A 26467-nucleotide genomic window follows, 5' to 3' on the forward strand; every position below is an offset into this window, starting at 1 on the left:
CAGCCTGAGACTACATAGTGTATTCTAGATCAGACTGAGCTACAGCAAGACCCTACTCAAAAAACCAAAACAAATTTTAAAAAAATTTAAGAGGGGAACTGGGGAAATGGCTTAGTGGTTACAGCATTTGCCCGTGAAGCGTAAGGACCCTGGTTCGATTTCCCAGGACCCACATAAGCCAGATGCACAAGGGAGCACATGTATCTGGAGTTCCTATGCACTGGCTAGAGGTCCTGGAGTTCCCATTCTCTCTTTCTGTCTGTCTATCTGTCTCTCTCTCTCATAAATAAATAAATTAAATATTTAAAAAAACTTTGAGAGTCTAGGGAAGTAGTTGTGGGTAGAGTGCTTACTTAGCATGCACAAAGTCCTGGGTTCAGTCCTCAGCACTAATTTTAATTTTTAATTATTTATTTGAGAGAGAGTGAGAGAGGCAGCTAGAGAGAGAATGGGCACACCAGGGCTTCTGGCCACTGCAAACAAACTCCAGACACATGTGTCACCTTGTGCATCTAGCTTATGTGTGTCCTAGGGAATCAAATCTTGGTCCTTTGGTTTTGCAGGCAAAGCGCATTAACCACTCAGCCATCTCGCTAGCCCATCAGCACTGATTTTTTTTTGGGGGGGGGGTTTCGAAGTAGGGTCTCACTCTAGCCCAGGCTGACCTGGAATTCACTATGTAGTCCCAGGCTGGCCTCTAACTCACAGCAATCCTCCTACCTCTGTCTCCTGAGTGCTGGGATTAATGGCGTGAGCCACCATGCCCATCAGCACTGATTTTAAATTAAAACAGGGCATAGTGGTAATCTCCATACTTGGGAGGTGGAGACAGGAAGATGGGAAGTTCATGGCCTATCTAAAAAAAAAAAAAGGAAAAGAAAAGCCACCAGCAGGCAGAGCGGTAGAATAGGTGAAACCCAAGGAGGAAGACAGTGAAAAACCACGGGAGCTTGTGCTGAGGAGGTAGCTGGGCTGAGTGGTATAGGAGTTTGTCCTTTGGGACGGAGCACTGGCCACCCCACTATGTTGGTGGAAAAACAAACCATCCATTCATAACTCACACTGAAGGAGGGGAGGGAATGGTTTGGAAGCCAGAGAAATATATTCAAACAGCTGTTGTGTTTTTCTCCCAACTAATGGCCTCCCTTCCCAATGTCCCTTGCCCACCACCCACAAAGGCTTTCCAAGAAAAGATGGCCAGAGCAAGGAAACGGAGGTGCCCCAGCTGCATCCCAGGGTCTGAGGGTCCCTCCATCCTGGGAGTGAAGGGTGGTTAACAGGCTCGACGCCATCGTCGACGAGGGCGCCGCTGGGAGGTCAGAGATGCAGGAGGGTCGGGCAGGACGCAGCGGACGGTCAGGCCTTGCCACGGGGACAGAAAACAGAAGAGGGAGAAATGAACAGAGTGAAAAGAAGGAGAGGGAGACCACAGCAGGGCAGGGGTAGAAGAGGGAGGGGTTGTGAGGTGGCAAGGTTGCTGAAAGATGGAGGAGGGCTGTGTGAAGGAAGGGGCAGGGCACTTGGCATTGAGGAGAGGTAGAAAAGGGGTAGGTCTGTCAAGAGCAGAGGGCAGGAAAGGGAGAGCAGGCCAGGCCACGCCACAAGGAATATCTCAGACAAGAAAAATGCCCAAGTCCCAGAGTGTTTGGGGCCAGTGTGAATGCCCGAGGGAGACAAATGGAACCTAGCTGTCATCTAGAACTGGCAGGGAGGGGCCCTTTGTTCTGTGCTGCACCCCACCCACCATGCTGGCTAGAATGTCTTGCGGCCCAGTCTTTTGAACACGCTCACAGTGCCCGCGTGGTCCATCTGGGCACCAAGGCCCTCGCTGGAGCTGGTGACCCGGGGCCCCACCAGAGTCCTCTTAATGGTGACCTTGGCTTCAGCTGAGGACTTACTCTTGGTGCTTGTGACCTGGCTGTCCTGGGCCTCAGGCACAAGGGTGGCCTTGCCCAGTCTCTGAATGATGCTGACTTTGGACAGGGACTCTGTCTGCTTCTCCGGCCCAGGTCGAGACGGAAGCGCTAGGCGCCGCAGCTTAGGGGCTGGGGTTGTGGCAGCAGCTGCAGAGCTTGTGGCCTTGGCTTTGACGGTCAGTGCTGGCTGGGGACTGGCCTTTACAGGGGTCCGTCCAAGCTTTTTGAGGACTCCAGCATACTGCAAGACAGAGCTGCTGCTGTCGTTGTCACTGTCCCAAGCCAGATCCTCATCCACCTCTGGAGTGGCCCCCAAGCGGCTGAAAACTCCTGTGGGCTGTAAAGGTCAGAGGTCATGTTGCTGACTGCACTATACTGGCCTCTAGGAAGTAGGCTGGGATTTCTGTGATATTCCTGATGGGGAACACCAGGGCTGAGGAGCCAGAGGAAGATCCGACTTTGCCTAGGGGCTCAGAAAGTTTTCCTAGGATTGGGCACGCTGACAGGCACTCTGAAAACTGAAGGGTAGTGGCTGGTCAGAGGGGGAGGAGGCCTCAGACAGCATCCTCTGTCCATCTTGCGTGTTTCTCCTTGAGACAGACACAGTCTTGCTGAACCTGGAGCTGCTGCTTTTCAGTCAAGATGGCTAACTATCCAACCCCAGGAATGCTATCTCCACCCCCTCATGTTTGCCTGCAAGTTCTCTTCCTAAACCATCTCACCAGCCCCTTTTTTCTTTTTCTTTCTTTCCTTCTTTCTTTCTTTCTTTCTTTCTTTCTTTTCTTTTTTTTTTTTTTGTTAAGACAAAGTTTCACTACATAGCTCAGGCTGGCCACAAGCTCAAGATCCCCCTGCCTCAGCCTCCTGAGATGACAGGCATGGGCCACTATGCCCGGCATGTGGAGAGTGGAGGGCTGGAGGACAAGAAACAGAGGCATAATCATGTAAAATATTAATAAAAATTGGGAGAAAAAAAGAAAGAAAGAAACAGAGGCAGCTTGTCTCATCTCACAATTCCAGGGACTTTTGCTGAAGCCCAGCTGTACGTCAGGCAGAGGATGGATAAGCAGAGAAAAGGGCATGTGCTGGCCCCTGGGGCAGAAGCAAGGGCCGATCATACTGACTGAGCACTCACTAAATAAATGCTTCATGGGGCTGGATCTTCAAGCCCCAACATCTAGAGTGGTACCATCACTCTGGGTGTTGGACTGGAGAGATGGCTTAGCCATTAAGGCACTTGCCTGCAAAGCCCAAGGACCCATGTTTGACTCTCCATATCCCACATAAGCCAGATGCAAAAGGTGATGCAAGGCCGCACATGCCCACAAGATGGCGCACCAATCCTCAATTACAAAAACAGCAGGGCATGGTAATGGACGCCTTTAATCCTAGCACTTGGGAGGCAGAGGTAGGATTGCTGTGAGTTCAATGCCTCCCTGATACTACATAGTGAAGCCCAAGTCACCCTGTGCTAGAGTGAAACCCTACCTTAAAAAAACAAAAAGAAATTACAAGAAAGAAAAAAGCTAGGTGCGACAGTGGCACAAGCACTCTGGCTGGACGTGAGGCCGGCTCCACAGGAAGGAGGCCAGGCCTGAGACTGTGAACCGGTCTAGGACTGGAGAGATGGCTGAGGGGCTAAGGCACGTGCCTCAAGTCTAAGGACCCAGGTTCAAGTCTTCAGACCCGCATAAGCCAGATGCACAAGGGGGCTCATGGATTTGGAATTCAACTGCAGTGGCTAAAGGCCCTGGCGCACCCATTCTCTACCTGCCTTTCTGTCTCACTAAATAAGTAAATAAAACTGGTCTAAGGCCCATGGCTGGGGAGATCATGGCCCTAAGGAGGAAACTAGTACCGCTGCCGTGCTAACTGGACAGGCTGTGGAGCTCGCTTCTGTTGATGTCGCCTCCACACATCAGTGCTGCTCTCGGCCTCCTTCACAGAAGTTTCTTTCTGTGGCAGGCAGAGGTTAGCGCACACATGCGTGGCTGCTGAAAAGTGCTGAGAACAAGTGACAATCGGGTGCACAGCTCCTCCCAAGCTGAGGATATTCAGAAGTAGGGGCAGAAAGAGCACGGGAGGCGCTGGAGGGTGGGAAGGAGTGCTGTGGTTTCCTGCACAAGATTATATCCACCAACAATCCCATACAGATGTGGAGGGGCTGACTCTTCTCAGAGGAGCTATGTTCTTTCATGGTGGAGCCCCTGGTTAGGTACCCAAATTCCAGTAAATAACCCTCACTCATGCTCGTGGTCAGCAACCCATACTAACTCAGGCACAATGCCCCCCCCCCCCACAAAAAAAACAGGAAGTGTAATAGAAGGGGCTAAAAGAGGGTTCTGAAAGGTGAATATGATCATAACACATATATATGTATGAAGTTGTCAAAAATGTTCAGACAAGAAAGAAAGTAGCAGCAGCAGCAGCGGGGCGTGGTGTCACGTTTAACCCCAGCACTCGGGAGGCAGAGGTAGGAGGACCGCCATGAGACTATAGTGAGACCGACCTCAGGAAAAAATAAATAAAGAAATATAGCAAGTGTGAGGCCAGGCTGAGCTATGTGAGACCCTCACTGAGAAGAAAAAGAACAGGTCCTGTGGCAGCTCATAGTGCAAATGTGGGGACAAGTTTGGAGGCAGCCATGTGATACCAGGTCAGAAGGCAGAGACAGGACATATGAAGTCAAGAGACTCAGTAAGTAAGGGACGGCAGCTGTGGTGAGGTTGACGAAATCCACTGGGACATGGCCAAAGATGTCCAGTAGCAACAGGACAGGATGGGGCTGGGACAAAAACAAGAAAAGGTCAGAAGACAGGCAGGAAGGCCACTGAGACCAAGAAGGGGCCTGAGGCTGGAAAGGCCAGGGTACACCAGGGCAGATATGTCTGTCAGAGAACAATACTGGAGAAGACAAGAACAGGCCAGCCCAAGCCACTCCGCCATCCCCAACTCACCTTATTCCCCGTTGTTGTATCTGCCTTGGTCTCAGCACCAAGGCGGTCAAACACAGACGTCCTGTGAAGACCTGGGAAGGAAGAGATGCCATCAGGCCACACTTGCCAAGTGGTTCTTGGTGCCCATGCCCAGGCTGAGCACAGAGCAGATGCCAAAGGGGAAGATATGGCCAACCCAGACTCCAGTCAGTTCTGCCTTCACAAGGCCATTTCATGCTGGTGCAGGTTACACTACTGGCTCCCACTGACCTCACACACCTGGCTACTGTCAAACAGAGGAAAGACCGATGAAAATTTTTGCCTTTTGTATGTATGTGTGATTCTGTTTTTTGATAGGATTTTTATGGTTTTGTTTTTTTGAGGTAGGGTTTCACTCTAGCCCAAGCTAACCTGGAATTCACTATGTAATCTCAGGAGGGCCTCGAACTCATGGTGATCCTCCTACCTGTGCTTCGCAAGATCGCCACCATGCCTGGCTCCAGTTTATTTCTTGAAACAGGTTCTTTAACTAAACCTGCAGCTCACTAATTGGCTAGCTAGCTAGCTAGCTAGTCCAGGAACTCTCCTGCATCTGCCTTCCCAGAACTAGGAATATGAGCATATTGCCACTACACCCAGCTTTTACATGAGTGCTAGGGATCTGAACTCAGGTCCTCATGCTTATCCGGTAATCATGTTATCAACTGAGCCATCCCCCTAGTTCTTCCTTATGTTTGTACAAGCTGGACAGAGTGGGGAGTTTGTTTTGAGGTTTCTTTGGGTATGTAAGCATATGCAAGTGTGCCTGCACACATGTGCATGTACGTGTGAAGCCAGAAGACAACCACCTAGGGGCCATTCTTTCTCAGGCACTATCCACCTTTATTTGGACACAGGCCCTCTACTAGCCAGGAACATGCCTAATTACACTATACTAGGTGGCCAGTAAGATGCAGGGATCTGCTCATCTCTACCTCTACCACTGGGGGTAGGGGGAGATGAAGAGGGGACAGAGTTGGAAAGAGTCAGAAGAGGCAGAGCGTGGTGGTGCACGCCTTTTAACCTCAGCACTCAGGAGGCAGAGGTAGGAGGATCACCCTGAGACTAGAGTGAGACCCTACCTCAAAACAAAACACAACAACAAAAACACTAATTGAGGCTAGAGAAATGGCTCAGCAGTTAAAGGCATTGTAAAGCCTGACAGCTCAGGTTGATTCCTCAGTACCCTCATAAAGCCAGATGTATGGTGACATATGTCTGTAGTTTATCTGCAGCAGCAGGAGACCTTGGTGCACCCAGTCTTTCTCTCTCTCTCTCCTTATCAAATACTCAAAATACAAAAATAGAAAAAAATAAAATAAAAATAAAACACACTGTAGTGCTGGCATATGCCTTTAATCTCAGCACTCAGGAGCCTGAGATAGAACTGCTGTGAGTTCAAGGCCAGCCTAGGAGTACAGAGTGAGTTCCAGTCAGCCAAAGCTAGAGAAAGCCCTACTTGAGAAAACACACAAAATGAAAGCTGTTGTGGGAATCAGGAGCCTGATGACATTTACAGGAAGATGGTATTGTGTGAGCAGAAAAACAAAACCATGACACCTTTTAAACACTTACACCCATAGATTGGTGCTGCTCTCAGACTCCATTACAGAAGTTTCTTTTGGCAGGCAGTGTGTGGAAGTTAATGCAGGCACACCCAGCAGAAGTGACAACTGTGTGCTCAGCACTGAATGAGACATCTCATCTATTGTCACCCCTCCTACAGGGCTCAGGGAACATGGTGGAAGAGCAGGTGGAAAGAATGTAAGAGCTGGAAAATGGGCAGGAGCGCTGTGGAACGTGGTCTTCGGAACCTGACCCAGCCATCACACTCATGACCTCCCAGCCTCTATGGTTTCCTGCACAAGACTGAGCCCACCAACATTCCATCACGGACGGGAGAGGAGCACAGGAGCATGCTCCCCGCAGGAAAGACTGGCACTTGGTGGTTCCTGGGGAAAGGCAGTCATGGAACCACTCGTAAGCTGCCCATGCTTCAGGAAGTAACCATAACTTAATCCAGTAAGCCACAAAAAAATAATCAGAAGATAGGAAAATAGTAAGGGGATTAGTCAGGGAGAACAGAATTAGTGGGAGTGGGGGGATGACAACAATTATAGGGAGTAAATATGATCAAAATACATTGTATACAGTATAAAATTGTCAAAATAAAAAAAGACAAATTACAGCCGGGCGTAGTAGCACACGCCTTTAATCCAGGCACTCCGCATGCAGAGGTAGGAGGATCATGTGAGTTCAAGGCTGTTCTGAGACTACATAGTGAATTCCAGGTCAGCCTGGGCTAGAGCGAACCCCTACCTTGAAAAACAAACAAGACAAATTTAAAAAAGAAAAGGTAGGACTAAGGATGTGGTTCTGGTTCTGTGATAGCACACTGACCTACCACAAGCAAGGTTCTGGTCACGTCCCAATCCTGGGGAGAGAAGGAACAAGGGAAGGTGGTCTCTGCACAGACTCACAGCCATGGGGTCCAGGAAGGAGGGAGAGTCTCCTTCTCCCACAGAAAAGGGACTCTTCTAAACTGCCCCTCCCACAGCACAGCCCACCTCCCCAGCAACAGGCACAGGCTGTAGCACTGGCTCTTAGCAACCACAGCTCAGGTTCCACTGCAAACACTCATCCTCTGCAGCCAGTCACTCACTGTCCAGGCTGGCCACCCCAACTCCTTCTGCTTGCCCCCCAAGGACAAGATAGAAGAGCCCAGCACATCAACTGCAGGATGACAGGACAGCCTGTCCTCTCGGCCCAAGGGCTCCCCACCGTCCTGCTGCCCCCTGTCCTGGGCCACCACACAGAAGTAAGTACCTTTGGCGGCCTGCTGCTGCGCCAGGATCCTGCGGGTGCGGGCGGTGGTACCCTTAGGCATGTGGATGATGTACTTCCCCTCCATCTCAGCAGTGACCCGACGCCGCTTGGCAGGAACAGCCAGGCTCTCCTCTTCCCTGTGGGCCAGAGCTGGGGAGAGACACAGGCTTACCCCTCAAGGATGGTTATTTGCCTATAGCAGGTGCAGGGACCTGACAAAGGGCACATTGGTGAGTATTTTATTTATTTGTTTGTTGATTTATTTGAGAGAGAGAAAGAGGCAGATAGACAGAATAAGTGTGCCAGGGCCTCTAGCCACTGCAAACTAACTCCAGATACATGCGCCACCTTGTGCATCTGGCTATACATGGGTACTAAGGAATTGAACCTGGGTCCCTTGGCTTTGTGGGCAAGTGCCTTAACTGCTGAACCATCTCTCCAGCCCCAGACCTTTTTTTTTTGAGACAGCACCTCCCAAACCCCCAGGAAGGGGAACCTACTATGGAATGAGAAGATTCTAGAATCTCATAGGTGCTGTTTTCACAACTATTGAGTACTTTTTTAACCTATTTTTTCTGCACATGTGTGTGTAAAGTATGTCTAGTATGTGATCTGTTGTATGTTACATGTGCTGTATGCATGTGAGTGTGCACACCCTATGTATATGTGAAGGCAGAGGTGGATTTTTATTACTCTTCTGTGTTTTTCCTTCAGATGGTCTCTCTTCCTCAACCTGGAGCTGCTGTTTTTTCAGTCAGCAAGTCCCAGGAATTCTCTGTTCTCCAACCCTCTTCTCTCCCCCTCAAACTAGGGTTATAGATGTTCATGGTGATGCCCAGCTGTTTATGTTGGCTATGGAGGAATTTCAGACATGCCAGGCCCTCATGCATAAGAAACAAGTCCTCTCAACCACTGGGCCATCTACCCTGGCCCTGTGCTCAATTCTAACAAGTAATCAAGATCTCCCTGCACCCTCCCCAATCCCTCTCTGTCTCTAATATATAAATAAAAATAAAAACTTAAAAAAAAACAGGGCTGGAGAGATGGCTTAGCAGTTAAGGTGTTTGCCTATGAAGCATAAAGACCCACGTTTGATTCTCCAGGTCCCACATAAGCTGGTGGCACATGCATCTGGAGTTTACAGTGGCTGGAGGCCCTGGCATGACCATTCTTTTTCTGTCTGCCTCTTTCTCTTTCATTCTCTCTTCCTCTCAAATAAATAAATAAAATATTTAAAATGATTTTAAAGTGTCCAGGGTTTAAAGAGCCATTCCCAGCCAGGTGTGGTGGCATATGCCTTTTTAATCCCAGCACTCAGGAGGCAGAGGTAGGAGGATCGCCATGAGTTCGAGGCCACCCTGAGACCACATAGTGAATTCCAGATCAGCCTGGGCTAAAGCAAGACCCTATTCAAAAGAACAAAAAACAAAAACTAAAGTGCCATTCCCCCAGGTCACAATCATTTCAGCACTTTAAACTTTCTTTTCTTTTTGTTTTGTTTTTAGTCTTTTGTTTGTTGGTTTGTGACATAGGGTCTCACCACATAGCTCTAGTTGGCCTGGAACTTGTATGCCAGGCTAGCCTTGAACTCACAGCGATCCTTTTGGTACAGTCTCCCAGGGCTGGGAGGACAGGCATAAGCTCCACTCCTAACTGAACTCTCAGACTCGTGGTACAGTAGTCAAAGGCCAGACGGGTCGAGACACTGCCACACACACCAGGCAAAGGTGAGGCCTAGCAATGGCAGTGACAGCAAGGGATGGGACTGGGCATTAGAAAAATGAAGTCCCCACCTTGGGCCTCAGTTTCTACAGGTGCCTTGTGACATGATATGTGAATGGTTCCAAAAGAGACACAAGAGTGTCGCTGAGAGAAGACTCAGGCGCACAAAGGGCTTTCAGCCTGGGCCGAGCAGAAGCAGAAGGCAGGCTCCAGGAGAACACAGGGGCCAGTGAACAGCAGGCAGCAGGAAGGGATTCGAGCTGGGAATGTAGCTCGTTTGTAAAGAGCTTGGCTCACATACACAGGCTTCAGGGTTCCATCTCCAGTACCATATAAACCTGTAATCCCAGCCCTGGGAAAGTAAGGACAGGAGGGTTAGGAGCTCAAGGCCATTCAGATGATGAGTTTGAGGCCAGTTTGGGCTACAATAAAAGAAAGGGGGGAGGAGGGAGGGAGGGAGGGGCTAGAGGGATGGTTTAGCAGTTAAGGCATTTGCCTGCAAAGCCAAAGGACCCAGGTTCGATTCCCCAGGACCCATATTAGCCAGATGCACAAGGGGGCGAATGCATCTGGAGTTCTTCTGCAGTGGCTGAAGGCCCTGGCACGCCCATTCTCTCTCTGTCAAAGAAAGGAAAGAAAGGAAGGGAGGGAGGGAAGAAGGGAGGGAGGAAGGAAGGGCAGGCCACTGAGTGCCAACTGTCCCAGACAGGTGCTTCAGTGCTTCTCCAGGGCTTCCCACCAGCCTTGCAACTGGTGTATCACCACCCTAGACCCAGTAATGTGGCCACAGAGCCATGGTGACGTGACCAGTTCCAGAGGCAATTAAATTAATACCAAATGCTTTGAACACCTTTTGGTCCTTGAAGCACCTTGCACATTTCAGTGCATGATCCCAAAAATCCTTCTGCTCACCCACATACCCCCCAAGCCCTGACCACCACCTGCCCAAGTCCCCTCACCAGAGGCCTTGGCCCTCTTTGTGGCCATCTTGTTCGACACAGTGACAGAGATCTTGGAGGTGCTGGTGTCTGGTCGCCTGGAGGGAGTGTGTGGTGGGGAGTCATGATTCAAACTGTTGGCAATCATCCGGGAGGCAGCTGTGGGGAAGAAGGGGAACATATGAGTTGGCGAAACTCTGGGAGCAAGACTTGACGCCAGCAGCATGAGGGTCAGGGTGGAGGGGCGAGCACTGGACGGAAGGGGGAAGGGACAGCTGCTGTCACCCCGTGGCTGGTCTATTTCCATGATGGATATGCTTGGGAGTAGGGTCACTTCATCTCCCCAGAAACCCATTCACCTCTCCCTGCCCTAGAAGACTGGCTCTCCGCACAGCCCATCGTCAGCTTGCAGGCCCGTGTGGGGCTCAGCCCTCCTCTCCTGGCACTACTTCCAGCATACTGGCCTCCAGGATATAATCCCCAGCAAGTGGACATGTGCCGCTCCTTCTACCCAGAATGCAATGCCCCGAGTACCAACAGCTTCCCCTTTGTCTAGTCATTCAGGTCTCTACCACACCAGCGCCATTGCCCTAACTCACAATATACTTCTCCTCTTCAGAACCCTCATCGCCACCCGGCTGGAAGTCATCTCTTCTCTCCTGAGACAGAGTATCACATTCCAAACTTGTAGCAATCCTCCTGTCTGAGCTCATGTTAGTGTGAGGTGTTAAGTTCCAACTGGGGCCTGCTCTGTGGTACTGGACACTGTACAACAGCAGCCTATCAAGCTACGTCTGTCCAGAGCCTCGCCCACGGGTAGCATCTGGGTCCATTTTTAGTATACACACACACACGGGCAGGTTACTTTGCACCTTGGCCATAAACATCGGTGTGGCACTACCATGCAGATGAAAAATAACTTAATCTATGGTAATTGGACCACATGAGCACATGACCATATTAAAACACACCAAGAAGAGCCAGGTGTGATGGCACACGCCTTTAATTCCAGCACTTGGGAGGCAGAGGTAAGAGGATTGCCAAGAGTTTAAGGCCACCTTGAGACTCAACCATAGAACTTTTTTTGTTTTGTTTTGTTTTTGGCTTTTTTTTGTTTGTTTGTTTTTTGTTTTTCGAGGTAGGGTCTCACTCTGGTTCAGGCTGACCTGGAATTCACTATGTAGTCTCAGGGTGGCCTCAAACTCTCGGCGATCCTACCTCTGCCTCCCGAGTGCTGGGATTAAAGGCGTGCGCCACCACGCCTGGCTCTGTTTTTGGCTTGCTTTTTGAGGTAGGGTCTCAGTCTAGCTCAGGCTGACCTGGAATTCACTATGGAGTCTCAGGCTGGCCTCGAACTCTAGGCAATCCTCCTACCTCTGCCTCCCAAGTGCTGGGATTAAAGGCGTGTGCCACCATGCCCGGCTTTTTTGTTTTTTCAATTTTTTTTTTCGCCAGGCGTGGTGACACACATTTTAATCCCAGCAATCGGGAGGCAGGGGTAGGAGGATCACTGTGAGTTCAAGAGCAGCCTGAGACTGCATAGTGAATTCCAGGTCAGCCTGGGCTAGAGTGAGACCCTACCTCAAAAAACCCAAAAATAAAAAAAAATGAGCTGGGCATGGTGGCACACGCCTTTAATCCCAGCACTTGGGAGGCAGAGGTAGGAGGATCGCCTTGAGTTGGAGGCCACCCTGAGACTACACAGTGAATTCGAGGTCAGCCTGGGCTAGAGTGAGACCATACCTCAAAAACACAAAAATAAAGAAATCCGGGTATGGTAATGCATAACTGTAATTCCAACAGTAGGATGCAGAGTAGGATGTAGAAGGATTGTAAGTTTGAGGTCAACCTGGGCTACATGATCCTGTCTCAAAATCCAAAAAATTAGGCCAGGTATGGTGGTCCACACCTTTAATCCCCGTACTTGGGAGGCAGAGGTAGGAGGATTACTGGGAGTTCAAGTCATCCGAGACTATGTAGTGAATCCCAGGTCAGCCTGGACTAAAGAGAGACCCTTCCTTGACAAACCAAAAAGAAAAAAAAAAAAAATTCACCTGGTGTGTGGTGGCTCGAAGATATAGCCCTAGTCAGTTCTCAGGAGACTGAGGTAGGAGGATCATCATGAGTTGGAGGTCAGCCTGGGCTATAATAGCATGAATTCTAGGATAGCCTGGGCAAGACTGAGACCCTGTCTCAAATTCAAAAGAGGAAAACATAAAAAAGAAAAAGATACCTACAGGCTGGGAAGTTACCTCCAAGATTAAAGGTATCTGCTCACAAAGCCTGCAGGCTTGGATTTGACTCCCTAGCACCCGCATAAAGCCAGATGCACAAAGTGGCACAAGTGTCTGGAGTTTGCTTGCAGCAGCAAGAGACCCTGGTGTGCCCAGTTGCATTCTTTAGCCTTCTCAAATAAATAAATGAAAGAAAACATGGGCTGGAGAGATGGCAGCAGTTAAAGCGCTTGCCTACAAAACCAAAGGACCCAGTTCAAGTGCCTAGGACCAAGTAAACCAGACTCACAAGGTGGTGCATGTGTCTGGAGTTTGTTTGCTGTGACTGAAGGCCCTGGCTCGCCCATTCTCTCTCTCTCTATCTGCCTCTCCACCAATCACTCTCAAATAAATAAAAATTGAAAAAAAAGAAAAAGAAAAAGGACACCTAGCATGAACGTGGAGAGGCCATGAAAACACAGCCACTCACTGCCTGGCCTATTTTCCCTTCCAGCACAGGCCTCAGAGAGCTCTGCTTGCACTGTGCAGACCGCAAGGCAGACAGCAGCCAGTGCTTCCTCCAGCAAAGGGATAAGGAAGGAAGGTCCAGACACCAGGACTCACCACTAGAGGAGCCACGGCGGAGCTCGCCTGGGACAGAGCTGGAGCTGCAGGGCGCCGACTCCGTGGCAGCTTTGCACATGTCCTGTGGAGAAAAGGGCCCAAGCTTAGAACAGTACAAACAGAGCCACAGACCTCAGTACTCAGTCAGTCAGAATGAAACTGCCACAGAAGAGACCCTGAGTCACCTTGCACTGGGAGAAAAGAAAGCAACCTATAACCCTCCCAAAATGGAGGGTCAGACCACGACATACCTGGCAGATAGATATTAGAACTGTCAAGTGTGGGCTTGGGGTCATGGCTCAGAAGTAGAGCACTTGTGTAGGATCCACAGTGAGGGGCTGGGGGCGTGGCTCAGAGGTAGAGCTCTTGTCTAGATCCACAGTGAGGGGCTGGGGGCGTGGCTCAGAGGTAGAGCACTTGTCTATAGAGTCCACAGTGAGGGGCTGGGGGCGTGGCTCAGAGGCAGAGCACTTGTCTAGGATCCACAGTGAGGGGCTGGGGTCGTGGCTCAGAGGTAGAGCACTTGTCTAGGATCCACAGTGAGGGGCTGGGGGCGTGGCTCAGAGGTAGAGCACTTGTCTAGAGTCCATAGTGAGGGACTGGGGGCGTGGCTCAGAGGTGGAGCACCTGCCCAGCAAGTATGAATTCCTGAGCTCCACTCCCACTCAAGTGTGTGGGAGGAGGGAGGGAATGAGGGTGCTAATATTTAATTATTAGCTTTAATAAATATAGTATGGTTACCTAAGAAATTGGCAGTAACAGTGGCTAGAAGAGAGATATGGAAACTTTCTATACTGTTCTAAATTTTTCTATACTGTTATGCTTGAACTTTTCTAGAAATCAAAATTTACTTAAAATTTTAAAGAAAATTAAATAAACAAAACTTAAAAACAGAAAGCTTTTTGTGGAATTCACTATGTAGTCTCAGGGTAGCCTACAACTCACAGTGATCCTCCTACCTCCCAAATGTTGGGATTAAAGGCGTGCACCCCCACACCAGGCTAGCAGAAACAGATTTTTTGCTCATTGACACCTCTTCACTTGAGAGATCCTTCCATTCACTCTGCAGGGTCCTAGATGATGCATAGCTGAAGACACACCCCTGAGGTAGAGGAAGCTATCAGAAAGGACCCAAACGCCTGGGAAGCCATCACTTGGCAGAGTAAACTGCTGACAGCACAGCGTGGGAGTGAGGCCCCCTGTCCGTCCAAGGGGGTGGGGGTCAGAGGTGTGTGTACAGAGGGTGGAGATGGCACCCGGCCGGCCACCAGGGGTGAGGGTCAGAGGTGTGTGTACAGAGGATGGAGACGGCACCCGGCCGGCCACCAGCAGTGCTTGGCAGGCACTTGCTACCATAACTCTGAGTGCACGCCACTCCATTCCACTCCACTCCACTCCACTCCACGCCAGGTGTGGCACTCGGTGCCAGATCACGGTCTGCTGGATGACCACAGCCACCCTGGGCAGTAGTGAATGAGCAGCCAAGACTCAGGCAGGTCACTAGAAGGAGAGGACTACAGCAGAATGGCCAAGCTCCTGCCCTTGTCTTCATGAGCTCTGCCTGTGGAGTAAGAGGGTCCTGGAAATGATGGCAGTCATGAGGAAGTAAGAACCAGCAATGATAATAATACAGAGAGGATTAAGGGAGGCCTGACTCTGGGCAGGTTACACTGTGCTAACTCCATACAACTCCCACGCAGCACAGGTTTGCCTTGCTGTGTGGAGGAGTCAGAGAAAAGAAAGCTCAGCTGGGCGTGGTGGTGCACACCTTTAATCCCAGCACTCAGGAGGCAGAGGTAGGAGGATCGCCGTGAGTTCGAGGACAGCCTGAGACTACATAGTGAATTCCAGGTCAGCCTGGGCTAGAGCGAGACCCTACCTCAAAAAACAAATGCAAGGCTGGCAGGCAGGCTCAGGAAAACCAGGCAACGTGCCCCGTGTCGTGCAGGCAATGGATGAAGCAGGCACAGAATCCACCTGTACCTGCCCTTGGTCTTCACGACTGTCCGCCCCAGTCCCATGGCAGACCCAGGTAAGGAGGAGGGAAGAGGACCCACCTGGCGGTGCACCACCTTGGCATGCTTGAGGATGGCAATGATGTCGCCCACCACAGTCACACCCAGCTCATTCATGATCTCCTTGTTGAGATCCAGCAGCATGCTCTTCTGAATCCTGTATGGAGGGTCGGTGGTGAGGCCCCAATGAGTCAGGGTGGGTGAGCCGCCCAGCCCCCACCACCCCTGCCACCTGACCCAGGCCTGTCAGTGCCTCACCGATTGTCCACGAACATCACAGCGTAGTTAACAGCAGGCCCTGGAGGGATGCCGGCTTCCTTAAAGAACTGGATCCACTCGGAAGTGGCTGAGGGTTGGAAGAGCTCGTTACACATAGAACCACAAGAGCAGTATTTCCCACAAACTAAAAGCCCAGGGGCTAGGGAGATATTTCAGCAGTTAAAGGCACTTGCTTACAACGCTTGCCGACCTGACCTCTAGCCAGGTGTGGTGGTGCACACTTTTAATCCCAGCACTTGGGAGGCAGAGGTAGGAGGATTGCCATGAGTTCGAGACCACCCTGAGACTACATAGTGAATTCCAGGTCAGCCTGGGCCAGAGCAAAACCCCCACCTTGAAAAACAAAAAAAACAAAAAAAGCCTGCTGACCTGAGTAAGCCTCCTGAGCACCCACATAAAGTCAGTTGCAACGTGGCACATGCACCGGTGGTCCCAAAGTGTCTACAGCAATGGAAGGTGGAACCAGGGAATTGGAAGTTGACGGTCCAGCTAGACTAGTGTCTGTCTGTACCTGCGAGAGCCCGTGCCAGTGCGGTGGACGAGCACAGGCACCTTCTACTTCCACACACGCACACACGCACACGCACCTTACAGCATGCTCAACCACACACACTACATAAATCAAAATAAAGGGCTCAGCAGGCATGGGGGTGCAGGCCTTAAGGCCAGCCCTCAGGAGGATCACCTTGAGTTCGAGGTCATCCTGAGACTATAGAGTGAATTCCAGGTCAGCCTAAGCTAGAGTGAAACCCTACTTCGTAAAACCAAAAAAGAAGGGAGGGGGGCTGGAGAGATGGCTTAATGATGGTTAAGGCACTTGCCTGCAAAACCTAAGGACCCAGGTTCAACTCCCCAGAATCCACATAAGCCAGACACACAATGTGACAGGTGCACACAAGGGGGTGCATGTGTCAGGAGTTTGACTGTAGTAGCCAGATGCCCTGGCAGGCCAATACTCTCTCAAGCACACATGCATTCTCTCTCAGGACCCAGGTTCAATTGCCTAGTACCCGTATAAGCCAGATGCACAAGGTGGCACATGGATCTGTAGCTCATTTGCAGCCACTTAAGGCCCTGCCACATCCGTTCTCTCCCTCTTTGCCTCTTTATCTCTCTCTCAAATAAAAAAAATATAGTATAAAAAAAGAAAATTAAAAATCAAATTTAAAAAGCCCACCAGGGCCTGTTGCTCCTGCAAACAAACTCCAGATGCATTGTGCATCTGGATTTACAAGGGTACTGGGATCGCGAACCTGAGGTATCGAGCCTGGGCCACCAGGCTTTACAAGCAAACACCTTTAACCGCTGAGCCATCTCTCCAGCCCCTTATTTTTTAAAATCACTGAACAGTTGAGGATGACTCTTCGCCTGAACCTCCCCAGTTCTTGGATTATAGGCTTGCATCACCCATGTCCAAAGAAGCCTGTGGTTCTAACTGTGGAATCACTGAAGCCCACTGTTCAAGACACCATGTGGCACACACCATCACATTATGTATTACCAGGAAGGGAAATGTGTGGCCAACTGAGTTGTCATAAGCTGCTAAGCAAGACCAGGCATAGTGACTCACACCTATAATTCCAACACTCAGAGGCTAAGGCCTGAGCACTATAATAGTGAGTTTAAGGCCAGTTTGGGCTACATGAGTTCCAGGTCATCCTGGGCTAGAATAAGGCCCTGTTTCAAAGCAAACTAACCAAAATGTATCCACTCTTGAGAAAGATTATACTGTGTGGCCATGTTTCTTAGAATCAGTGAGATAGCTAGTACATACACATAGCGGCTCACTGCTACCAACCCCAGCTCTAGGAAAGTAGGGACAGTAGGTTTACCTCATGTTTGAGACCAGCCTGGTCTATACAGCAAGTTCAAGGTCAACCAAGGATACAAAGCAAGACCTTGTCATTTAAAGAAGAAAAACCAGTGAGGTAGGAAGATCACTGTGAGTTCAAGGCCACCCTGAGACTACATAGCGAATTCCAGGTCAGCCTGGGCTAGAGTGAAACCCTACCTCAAAACACTGCAAGCAAGAGGGCCTGAAATGTTAGGTGTGGTGGCACACGCCTTTGATCCCAGCACTCAGGAGACAGAGGTAGGAGGAGCGCTGTGAGTTTGAGGCCATCCTGAGAATACAGAGTGAATTCCAGATCAGCATGGACTAGATTGAGACCCTACCCCGAAAAAAAAAAAAGAAAGCACCTGAAACTCCCTAAGTTTGAGTCCATAGACACCCACTTAAATAGCTGGGTGTGGCCATTCACATCTGTGAGCCCAATTCTATGGAAAACATAGACCAGAGAATTTCTGGGACTGCCAAAAAACACAGTTCTGCATTCAGAGAGAGAAATATCACACATGAACAACAGGCACTCTTCTATGACCACTTAATGCATGCAAGCTCATCTGCACATACATGTACACACCACACACATAGTCACATACTACACAAGCAAAAAAACTACACTCAAGAGAAGAGTCTCTATCAGAGCTTAAACCCAGAACAAAGCAGTGTCCTTGACAGAAGCATCCACAAGCAAAGTGTCACTCACACAGTGAGTACTGCCCAGCAGTGAGAAACAAAAACCAACAGGCACACATGGCCACTCAGGTGACCACTTTGCTACATAAAGTCACACACAAAGGGACACATAAAAGACTTTTGCTTATGTGAATTCAAAACCCAAACCCAAACTTGCTTTCTAACTGCTTTTAACACCTGCCATGTAAATGTTTTCTGGACTTTTCTATAGGTGCAATAAATGTCCACATTTTCCTAAGCCACCACCTGAGTTTTGTATCTTCGAAATCAAAAAAGACAGAGGGCTGGAGAGCCAGCTTAGTGGTTAAGGTGCTTGCCTGCAAAGCCTGAGGACCCATGTTCAACTCTGCAGGTTCCATGTAAATCAGATGCAGAGTGAGCAAAGTGCACAAGGTGCATCTGGAGTTCGATTACAGTGGCTGGAGGCCCTAGCACACTAGTTCATTTTCTCTCTCTCTCTCTCTCTCACATACACACACACACACACACACACACACACACACACATTTAAAAAAAAAAAAAAAGGCCAAGCCAGGCATGGTGACACAAGCCTTTGTTAAAGGCCACCCTGAGTGAACTCCAGATTGCCCTGAGCTAAGAGTGAGATCCTACCTGGAAAACCTAAAATAAAATAAATAAAGACAGAGCTTTAAAAAACTTAGGGCCAGGCATGGTGGTGCACATCTTTATCCCAGCACTCGGGAGGCTGGGGTAGGAGGATCACCATGAGTTTGAAGCCAGACTGGGCTACAGAGTAAGTTCTAGGTCAGCCTGGGCTAGACTGAGACCCTGCCTCAGCAAATAAAATAATAATAATAATAATAATTTTTAAAAAAGAGGAGAGAGAGAATGAATCTGGAACAAGTATCAAGGTAATCTCAACATTCAACATCTGCTGAAAACTGCCCAAGCACTGATGAGCAGTATCTCCTTCCTCCAGGACACAGTGATGTCATGTCGTCTCATGGTGGGGAAGGAGGATCTACCAAATTCTCCAGGGCAAAGTCAGGAAGATCAGACAGCCTGGCCCAGCTCCACCCCCACCCCCACTTCAGAGCACAGCTGCTCCTGCCAGTGCCCTGGCTTTCCCTCCCCTCTGCCGCCCCAGACCAAGACCAGGTCCCATAAGACAGCAGGGAAAGGGGCCCCCAGAGAAGGCAGACTCACCCATGGTCACCGAGACCATTGTCCTCTGGGACTTGGCCCTACTCTCTGGAGCCTGGAAGAGAGAAGAAAGGGAGAGGACCCATGAGTGGCCCCCACTACAAATGTGAGCGTGGCCTCTCCGGCGCTATCTGCCTGCCTGCCAGCTACAGCATTCCTGGCCCTGGGGCTCACCACCCAGGAATAGCCTGTGGCAGCTGGCAAGACTCAGCCTGGGACAGACCTGCCACAATGGCGGCTTCTGCCTGGGAGGCAGCGCAGGGACAGCAAGCAGACACAGCTCTGTACCCACACACCCCAAAGTTCTGGCTGGAATGAGAGCCAGAGAGGACAAAGAGATGCCTCCTGCCTGAGGCTCCTACCATATGTACCCAGCATCACCACCACTGAGACTCACTGACAACACTGCGAGACTGAGGCAGGAGGGTTGTGTGTCAAAGGCCAGCCTGGTCGACAAAATAATATCCTGTCTCAAAGCTGGGGAGATAGCTCTGCAGTTAAATACTTTTGCTTGCAAAGCCTGCCAACCCGTGATTCAGTTCTCCAACACTCATGTAAAACCAGAGGCAAAGTATGAGTACCATGGTGCATGCACCCACACAACAGAGATCCATATGTGCGTTCAAATTCCAGTGTTTAAAAGGAAAAGCCAGGCAAGGTGGTGCACACCTGCAGTCCCAGCACAGGGGAGGCAGAGGCAGGAATAGAAGAGTTCAAGAACGGACTCAGCTATACGAGCTTGCAGCCAGCCTGGGCTACAGGAGACCCTGTCTCAAAACAGAACAAAAAGGGCTGGAGAGATGGCTTAGCAGTTAAGGCACTTGCCTGCAAAGCCAAAGAACCAGGTTCAATTCCCCAGGACCCACATAAGCCAGATGCACAAGGGGGCTCATGTATCTAGAGTTCATCTACAGTGGCTGGAGGCCCTGGTGTGCCCATTCTCTATCTGCCTTTCTCTCAAATAAATAATTTTTTTAATTTTAATTTTTTTAGTGACAACTTCCATAATTGTAAACAATATCCCATGGTAATTTTTTTAAAGGGGCTGGAGAAATGCCTCAGTGGTTAAAGGCAAGCACTTACTTGCAAAGCCCGATGGCCCAGGTTTGATTCCCCAATACCCATGTGAATTTAGATGCACAAAGTGGGGCATGCATCTGGAGTCTGTTTGCAGGAGGCCCTGGTGTGCCCATACTTACTTTCTCACATTCTCTCTCTCCTTTTCAGTCTCTTTCTCTCATAAATAAAATATATAAAAGAAATATTTAGCTGGATATAGTTCAGTAGTAGGGCCTTTGCATGTGCAAGGCTCAGGTTTCTATACCCAGCAAACAAAGGAAGTAAGGAAGAAAGAAGAAAAAAAGCTGGGCATGGTGATGCACACCTTTAATCCCAGCACTGGGGAGGCAGAGGCAGAAGGATCACTGTGAGTTTGAGGCCAGCCTGAGACTATATAATGCATTCTAGGATTCCAGGTCAGTCTGGGCTAAAGTGGTACCCTACCTTGAAAAACCAAAAAAAAAAAAAAAAAGAAGAAAAGAAAGAGGGAAGAAAGAAAAAAGTCCAGATACCACAGTTTCTCTCCTCCTCCTCTGAGGAAAGAACTTAGGGACACCTAAGAAACAAAACCATGTGGCAAAGCAAGCAGCAGGGGGCAGAGGAGACAGACAGACAGACAATCTCAAGTCAGTGTTGTGGTGAAAACATGGAGTGCCTAGGAAGGATGGGCTGACATTTCAACAGGCTGATGAGCAAAGCCCTAAAGACAGAACAATACGTCATGTGCCAAGGCCCAGCTAAGCAACAGATGCCTCACAACCACCTGATGAGGGAGATTATTACTAGTCTTAGTTTCATACACTCAGAAGGCAGAGGAGGATGACCAGCATGAGTTCAAGGCCACCCTGAGACTACATAGTGAACTCCAGGTCAGCCTGGGCTAGAGCGAGATCCTACCTACAAAAACAAAAGAAAACAAACAAGGGCTGGAGAGATGGCTTAGCGGTTAAGCGCTTGCCTGTGAAGCCTAAGGACCCCGGTTCGAGGCTCGGTTCCCCAGGTCCCACGTTAGCCAGATGCACAAGGGGGTGCACGCGTTTGGAGTTCGTTTGCAGAGGTTGGAAGCCCTGGCGCACCCATTCTCTCTCTCTCCCTCTATCTGTCTTTCTCTCTGTGTCTGTCGCTCTCAAATAAATAAATAAATAAATTAAAAAAAAAAAAAACAAACAAACAAACAAAAAACCTGCCTCAGTAAGGAACAGTCATTTTCCAAGTGTGCCATCCAGCAACTGACCTTACTGCACCTTGGAAATAAGTTGTCCCTGATCCTGATGCCCATGAGCAGGTCTCCTCAGGAGGGTCTACTGAATGCCAGGAACTGAGGACATCTCAGCTGCTTATGATAAAACGAGCCTGAGCAAAACAGGGAAGAAAACAAACAAAAAAGAAGATGACAATGTCAGCCCCAAGATCATACAATAAGAGCAGGATAGACCTTGAACTAGGGTCAGACCAATGCTGTCCTGGGAAGTCTCAGGTACGGTTTACCAGAGTCCTTTAAGTATCCCTCCCCTCTGTGGCAGAAGTCACAGCCACATTAATCTGCATTTCTCCACCTTTTTTTTCCCCCAGAGATACAGTCTCACTCTAGCCCAGGCTGACATGGAATTCATTATGTAGTCTTGAGCTCACAGCAATCCTCCTACCTCTATCTCCTGAATGCTGGGATTAAAAGCATGTGCCACACCAAGCTGAAATTTTCTCAATAGTTGAAATTCCAGACTCCATATGCTATACCCTTAGACTTGAATCCTAAAGTTGGCAGAAGGATCACCATGAATTCAAAGACAGCTTGGGTTATATACCTATGTAAACTAGGCACACAACTTTAATCCCAGCACTCAGGAGGATCACTGTGAGCTCAAGGCCATCCTGAGACTACATAGTGAATTCCAGGTCAGCCTGGGCTAGAATAAAACCCTACCTCGAAAAACCAAAGGGAAAAAAAAAAGCCAGTGTGGCTAGCCTGAACTACAAAGTGAGTTAGCCTAGAGTGAGAACCCTGCCTCAAAACCAAATCAAGGGGCCAGATGTGGTGGCACACACCTTTAATCCCAGCACTTCAAAGGGTGAGAGAGATATGAGGATCACTATGAGAGGCCAGCCTGGAGCTAGTGAGTTCCAGATAAGCAAAAGCAAAAGTGAGACCTTACCTCAAAAAAAAAAAAAAAAAAGTCAAGGGGCTGAAGAGATGGCTCAGTAGTTAAAGGCACTTGCTTATAAAGCCTAATGGCCTAGGTTCAATTCCCCAGCACTCACATAAAGCCAGGTGCACCAAGCAGCGCATGCGTCTGGAGTTTACTTGGTGACAGAAGGCCCTGACATGCCCATCCTCTTTCTTTCTCTCTCTTTCAAATGAGTTTAATATAAACAATCATTTTCAAAAGAAAGAAACATCTATACTATAGGACTCCACAATGTCACAACAGCAAGTGGCAGGATATGCATTTTCAGGCTTCGGTTCTATTTTTCTTCTTGCTCTTTTCCTCCAACCCTTAGAATCATTATTCCAATCCAAACTACTAAACTCACTGGGCAGAGTGGTACATGCCTTTAATACCAGCACTCAGGAGGCAGAGGTAGGAGGATTACAGGTGAGTTCAAGGCCACCCTGAGACTACATAGTGAATTCCAGATCAGCCTAAGCTAGAGTAAGACCCTGCTTCAAAAATAAAATAAAATAAAATAAAAAAATAAAAACACCTGAACTCTTGTTATACTAAAAACTTCACATGCAGGGATGGAGAGATGGCTCAGCAGTTAAGGATGCTTGCTTGCAAAGCCAAGTTTGACTCCCCAGTACCCAGGTAGACCTATATGCACAAAGTGGTACATGTATGTGGAGTTTATTTGCATTGGCAGGTGGGCCTGGGGCCCCTAAACTCACTCTGCCTTTAGTTCTCTCTCTCTCTCAAATGTGTTAATTAAAAAAGAAACTACAAGTACATTCCATCAGAGTCGGCCAAGCAATCTATGGTCATACCACCCAGAATGCACCCATCTGGGAAGCTGAGCAGAGTTGGGCTAGTTAGTACTTGGATGGGAGAATCTATGCAAGGAACCTGTGATTTAGGGAGTATCAGCTCTCAATGTAACTCAGGTGTAGTGGCTCATAGTTATATAACCCCAGCACTCAGGAAGTAGACAGGAGGATCACCATTAATTTGAGGCCAGCCTTGGCAACTGAAAGTTCTATAAAGAAACTAGGGTGTGCCTTTAGTCCCAGCACTTGGGAAGAGGTAGGAGGATCACTGCTAGTGCAAGGCCATCCTGAAACTACACAGTGAATTCCAGGTCAACCTGGACTGCAGTAAGACCCTACCTCGAAAATCAAAATAAATAAATAAATAGGAAAGAAACAAACTGGGGCTGAGGAGATGGCCCTCCAGTTTAAAGGTGCTTGCTTTTAAAGCCTGATAGCTTGGGTTCAATTCCCCAGTACCCACGAAAGACAGATGCACAAAGTGGCACAAAGGTCTAGAGTTTGTACCAGCAAGAAGCCCTAGTACGTCCATTCATATTCTCCCTCTCTCTCTCCCTCTCTCTCTCTCTCTCTCTCTCTCTCACACACACACATGCACAAATAAAATTTTTTAATTTATTTGGAAGGAGAGAGGGAATAAATGGATGCACCAGGGCCCCTTGCCACTGTAAACAAACTCCAGATACATGTACTACCTTATGTGGTTGGTTGGTTGGTTGGTTCATTCGATCTATCTATCTGTCTATCTATCATCTATCTATCTATCTATCTATCTATCTATCTATCTATCTATCGAATCTATCTATATATTAGAGCCCTGTCTGTCTGTCTGTCTGTCTATCTATCTATCTATCTATAGAATCTATCTATCTATAGATTAGAACCCAGTCTATATCTATCTATCTATCTATCTATCTATAGAATCTATCTATCTATAGATTAGAACCCAGTCTATATCTATAGAATCAATCAATCTATCTATCTATCTATCTATCTATCTATCAAATCTATCTATCTATATATTAGAGCCCAGTCTGTCTGTCTATCTATCTATATATAGAATCTATCTATCTATAGATTAGAACCCAATCTATATCTATAGAATCTATCTATCTATCTATCCATCCATCCATCCATCCGGCTTTGCTAGAAAGCACCTTTACCAGCTGAGCCATCTCTCTAATCCTAAAAAATATCTCTTAAAAAAAAAAATCAAGCCAGGTGTAATGGTACACTCCTTTAATCCCAGCACTGGAGAGGCAGAGGTAGGAGGATCCCCATGATTTCGAAGCCACTCTGGGACTACATAGTGAATTCCAGGTCATCCTGGGCTAGAGTGAAACCCTACCTCGAAAAAGAAGGAAGAGGAGGAGGAGGAGGAGGAGGAATTGTGTGCTTGCATAGCATGCACAAGGGGGACCTGACTTTGAACCCAGCACCACATAAACCTGATCCGGTGGCGCATGCCTATAATCTCAGCCTTTGGGAGGTGGAGGTGGTGAGATGGGAAGTTCACCATCATCCTCAGAGAACCTCTGAGCGTCCCGTTTCAGATTTTTAAAGAACAAATTCGTGGCTAGAGAGATGAGCCTAACAACCCAGGTTGGATTCTCCAGGTCCCACGTCAGATGCACATGGTGGTGCATGTGTCTGGAGTTTGTTTGCAGTGGCTGGAGGCCGTGGTGAACCTATGCTCTCTCGCTTTCTCTAGTAAATAATAAATTAATTTAAAAAAAAATAAGCCGGGCGTGGTGGCGCAGGCCTTTAATCCCAGCACTTGGGAGGCAGAAGCAGGAGGATCGCTGTGAGTTCGAGGCCACCCTGAGACTACATAGTGAATTCCAGGTCAGCTTAGGCTACAGCGAGACCCTACGTCAGAAAACGAAAGAAAGAATGAAAAGAACAAAAATACGGATCAAAGAGGTAAAAGGCACAGACCCGGCGCGACACGGGGAACGGGGGTGGGGGGATCTGAACCCAGCCGTCATCTCTCCCGCGCAGCCGCGACGTGCACAACAGCTGACGTCCAGTCCGAACCCACGAAGCAGCAGCTACGGCCGGCTTCGGAGCTCCATTCTGCAGAGGAGGAAACGGAGGCTCCGAGACCAAAGAATTCGCCTGTCGGGACCCGTACGTCGGCCGAACCGCTTCCCCAGTCCATGTCCTCCCAACCTCCCCGGACCTCGTCCCGCCGCCACCAGCCCGGCCCGAACCTCACCTGACCCGCAGGCGACGCCCTCCTTCCCTCCCTTCCTCCTTCCCGCTCCTATCTCTTTTCTTTCTCTCTCTCTCTCTCTCTCTCTCTCTCTCTCTCACCCGGACGCGCCAACTGTCAGACACTCCCCCCTCCCCGCCTTAGGCTCGCCGCCCAGGAAGTCCCGCCCTCAGTACCGGAAACAGAGCTGAACGCCTCTCCCCACCTCTCTAGCCCGCGAGGCCGCTACCAACGAGACGAGACCGCGCCAGCCGGCGGGCGGCGTCACGTGACTAGGCGCTCTTTCCCACCCCCTTCCTCCACGGGCGCAGCCAATCAGAAACGCACAGACCTGCTGCCCGCAGTCTGACCCGTGTGCGCCTGCGCATAGGTGGTGCAGGAAGGCGGGGCTTCGGGCTGGCCGGGTAGCGCGCGGGGCTGGGTCCCGGGGAGAGTAGACGTGGAAGTCCGTGAGCAGGTACCGTGTGAGGTGAGCGCGCCGGCGCCTCGGCTGCCCTCCCTGTGTCACCCCTCTGTAATGCATCCCTCGTATGTGACCTGTTCCTTCTGCTGGGGCGAATCCCACGTCAAGTCATCACCACTCCTCGTCGGGTCGCCATCATCTTGCCTGTGTCGCTACGAGCTCTTTTTCTTCGTGTTCGTTCGCTCTAAGGCTTCATTGCCAGTTTCTCCTCACCCCCCCTCCTTTTTTATTTTTAACTTATTGAGGCAGGTCCTTACTCTAGCCCAGACTGACCTCGAACTCGTGGAAATCCTCCCACATCAGCCTTCCAAGTGCTGGGATTTCATCCCTTATTTGGTTTTTAATTTTTATTTATTTATTTGAGAGAGAAAGTGGCAGATAAAATGGGTGCACCAGAGCTTCTAGCCACTGCAAACGAGCTCCAGATGCATGCACCACCATGTAAACATCTGGCTTACGTGGGTCCTGGGGAATTGAACCTGGGTCATTTGGCTTTGCAATCAAGCACCTTAACTGCTAAGCCATTTCTCCTGCCC

At 49.3% G+C, this 26467-nt stretch overlaps 2 protein-coding genes across 6 annotated transcripts in view; one reads left to right on the forward strand and one right to left on the reverse strand.

Annotated features, from left to right (window-relative positions):
* Positions 1 to 667: 667 nt before the first annotated feature.
* Positions 668 to 25530, reverse strand: C14H19orf47 (chromosome 14 C19orf47 homolog). Of its 4 annotated transcripts, none has more exons than XM_045134526.1 (11): positions 25472 to 25530; positions 25192 to 25329; positions 21505 to 21623; positions 19215 to 19266; positions 15488 to 15575; positions 15272 to 15386; positions 13215 to 13296; positions 10399 to 10536; positions 7718 to 7867; positions 4874 to 4944; positions 668 to 2253 (listed from the first exon to the last, which is right to left on the reverse strand). In XM_045134526.1, exons 3-11 carry the CDS (start codon positions 21547 to 21549, stop codon positions 1753 to 1755), a joined length of 1242 nt encoding a protein of 413 aa, XP_044990461.1. In that variant the 5' UTR covers positions 21550 to 21623; positions 25192 to 25329; positions 25472 to 25530; the 3' UTR covers positions 668 to 1752. The 4 variants fall into 4 exon arrangements, with proteins under 4 accessions (XP_044990461.1, XP_044990462.1, XP_044990460.1 ...); XM_045134527.1 differs by lacking the exon at positions 25472 to 25530 and having other exon boundaries at positions 668 to 1362; positions 1899 to 2253; positions 25192 to 25371; XM_045134525.1 differs by lacking the exon at positions 25472 to 25530 and having other exon boundaries at positions 25192 to 25374.
* Positions 25531 to 25828: 298 nt separating this feature from the next.
* The window catches only part of Pld3 (phospholipase D family member 3), a 29105-nt gene continuing 28466 nt past the window's right edge, over positions 25829 to 26467 (forward strand). Inside the window, exon 1 of one of the 2 annotated variants that reach the window (XM_004670401.3) lies at positions 25829 to 25937. The gene's annotated coding sequence lies outside the window, so the exon portion shown is untranslated. The remainder of the gene's footprint in view (positions 25938 to 26467) is intronic. The other variant, XM_045134416.1, reaches the window with a different exon arrangement.

Source organism: Jaculus jaculus, chromosome 14 (genome assembly GCF_020740685.1).
Source record: "Jaculus jaculus isolate mJacJac1 chromosome 14, mJacJac1.mat.Y.cur, whole genome shotgun sequence".
In the NCBI taxonomy this organism is placed as follows: domain Eukaryota; kingdom Metazoa; phylum Chordata; class Mammalia; order Rodentia; family Dipodidae; genus Jaculus; species Jaculus jaculus.

Coding starts and splice junctions, on each gene's coding strand:
- C14H19orf47 (XM_045134526.1), bottom strand. CDS start 21,549: ATGGGCATCAGGATCAGGGACAACTTATTTCCAAGGTGCAGTAAG. Junction 15,387..15,487: donor GTGATGTTCGTGGACAATCG/GTGAGGCACTGA, acceptor CCCTCCATACAG/GATTCAGAAGAGCATGCTGC. Junction 4,945..7,717: donor GCAGCAGCAGGCCGCCAAAG/GTACTTACTTCT, acceptor CTTCCTTCCCAG/GTCTTCACAGGACGTCTGTG.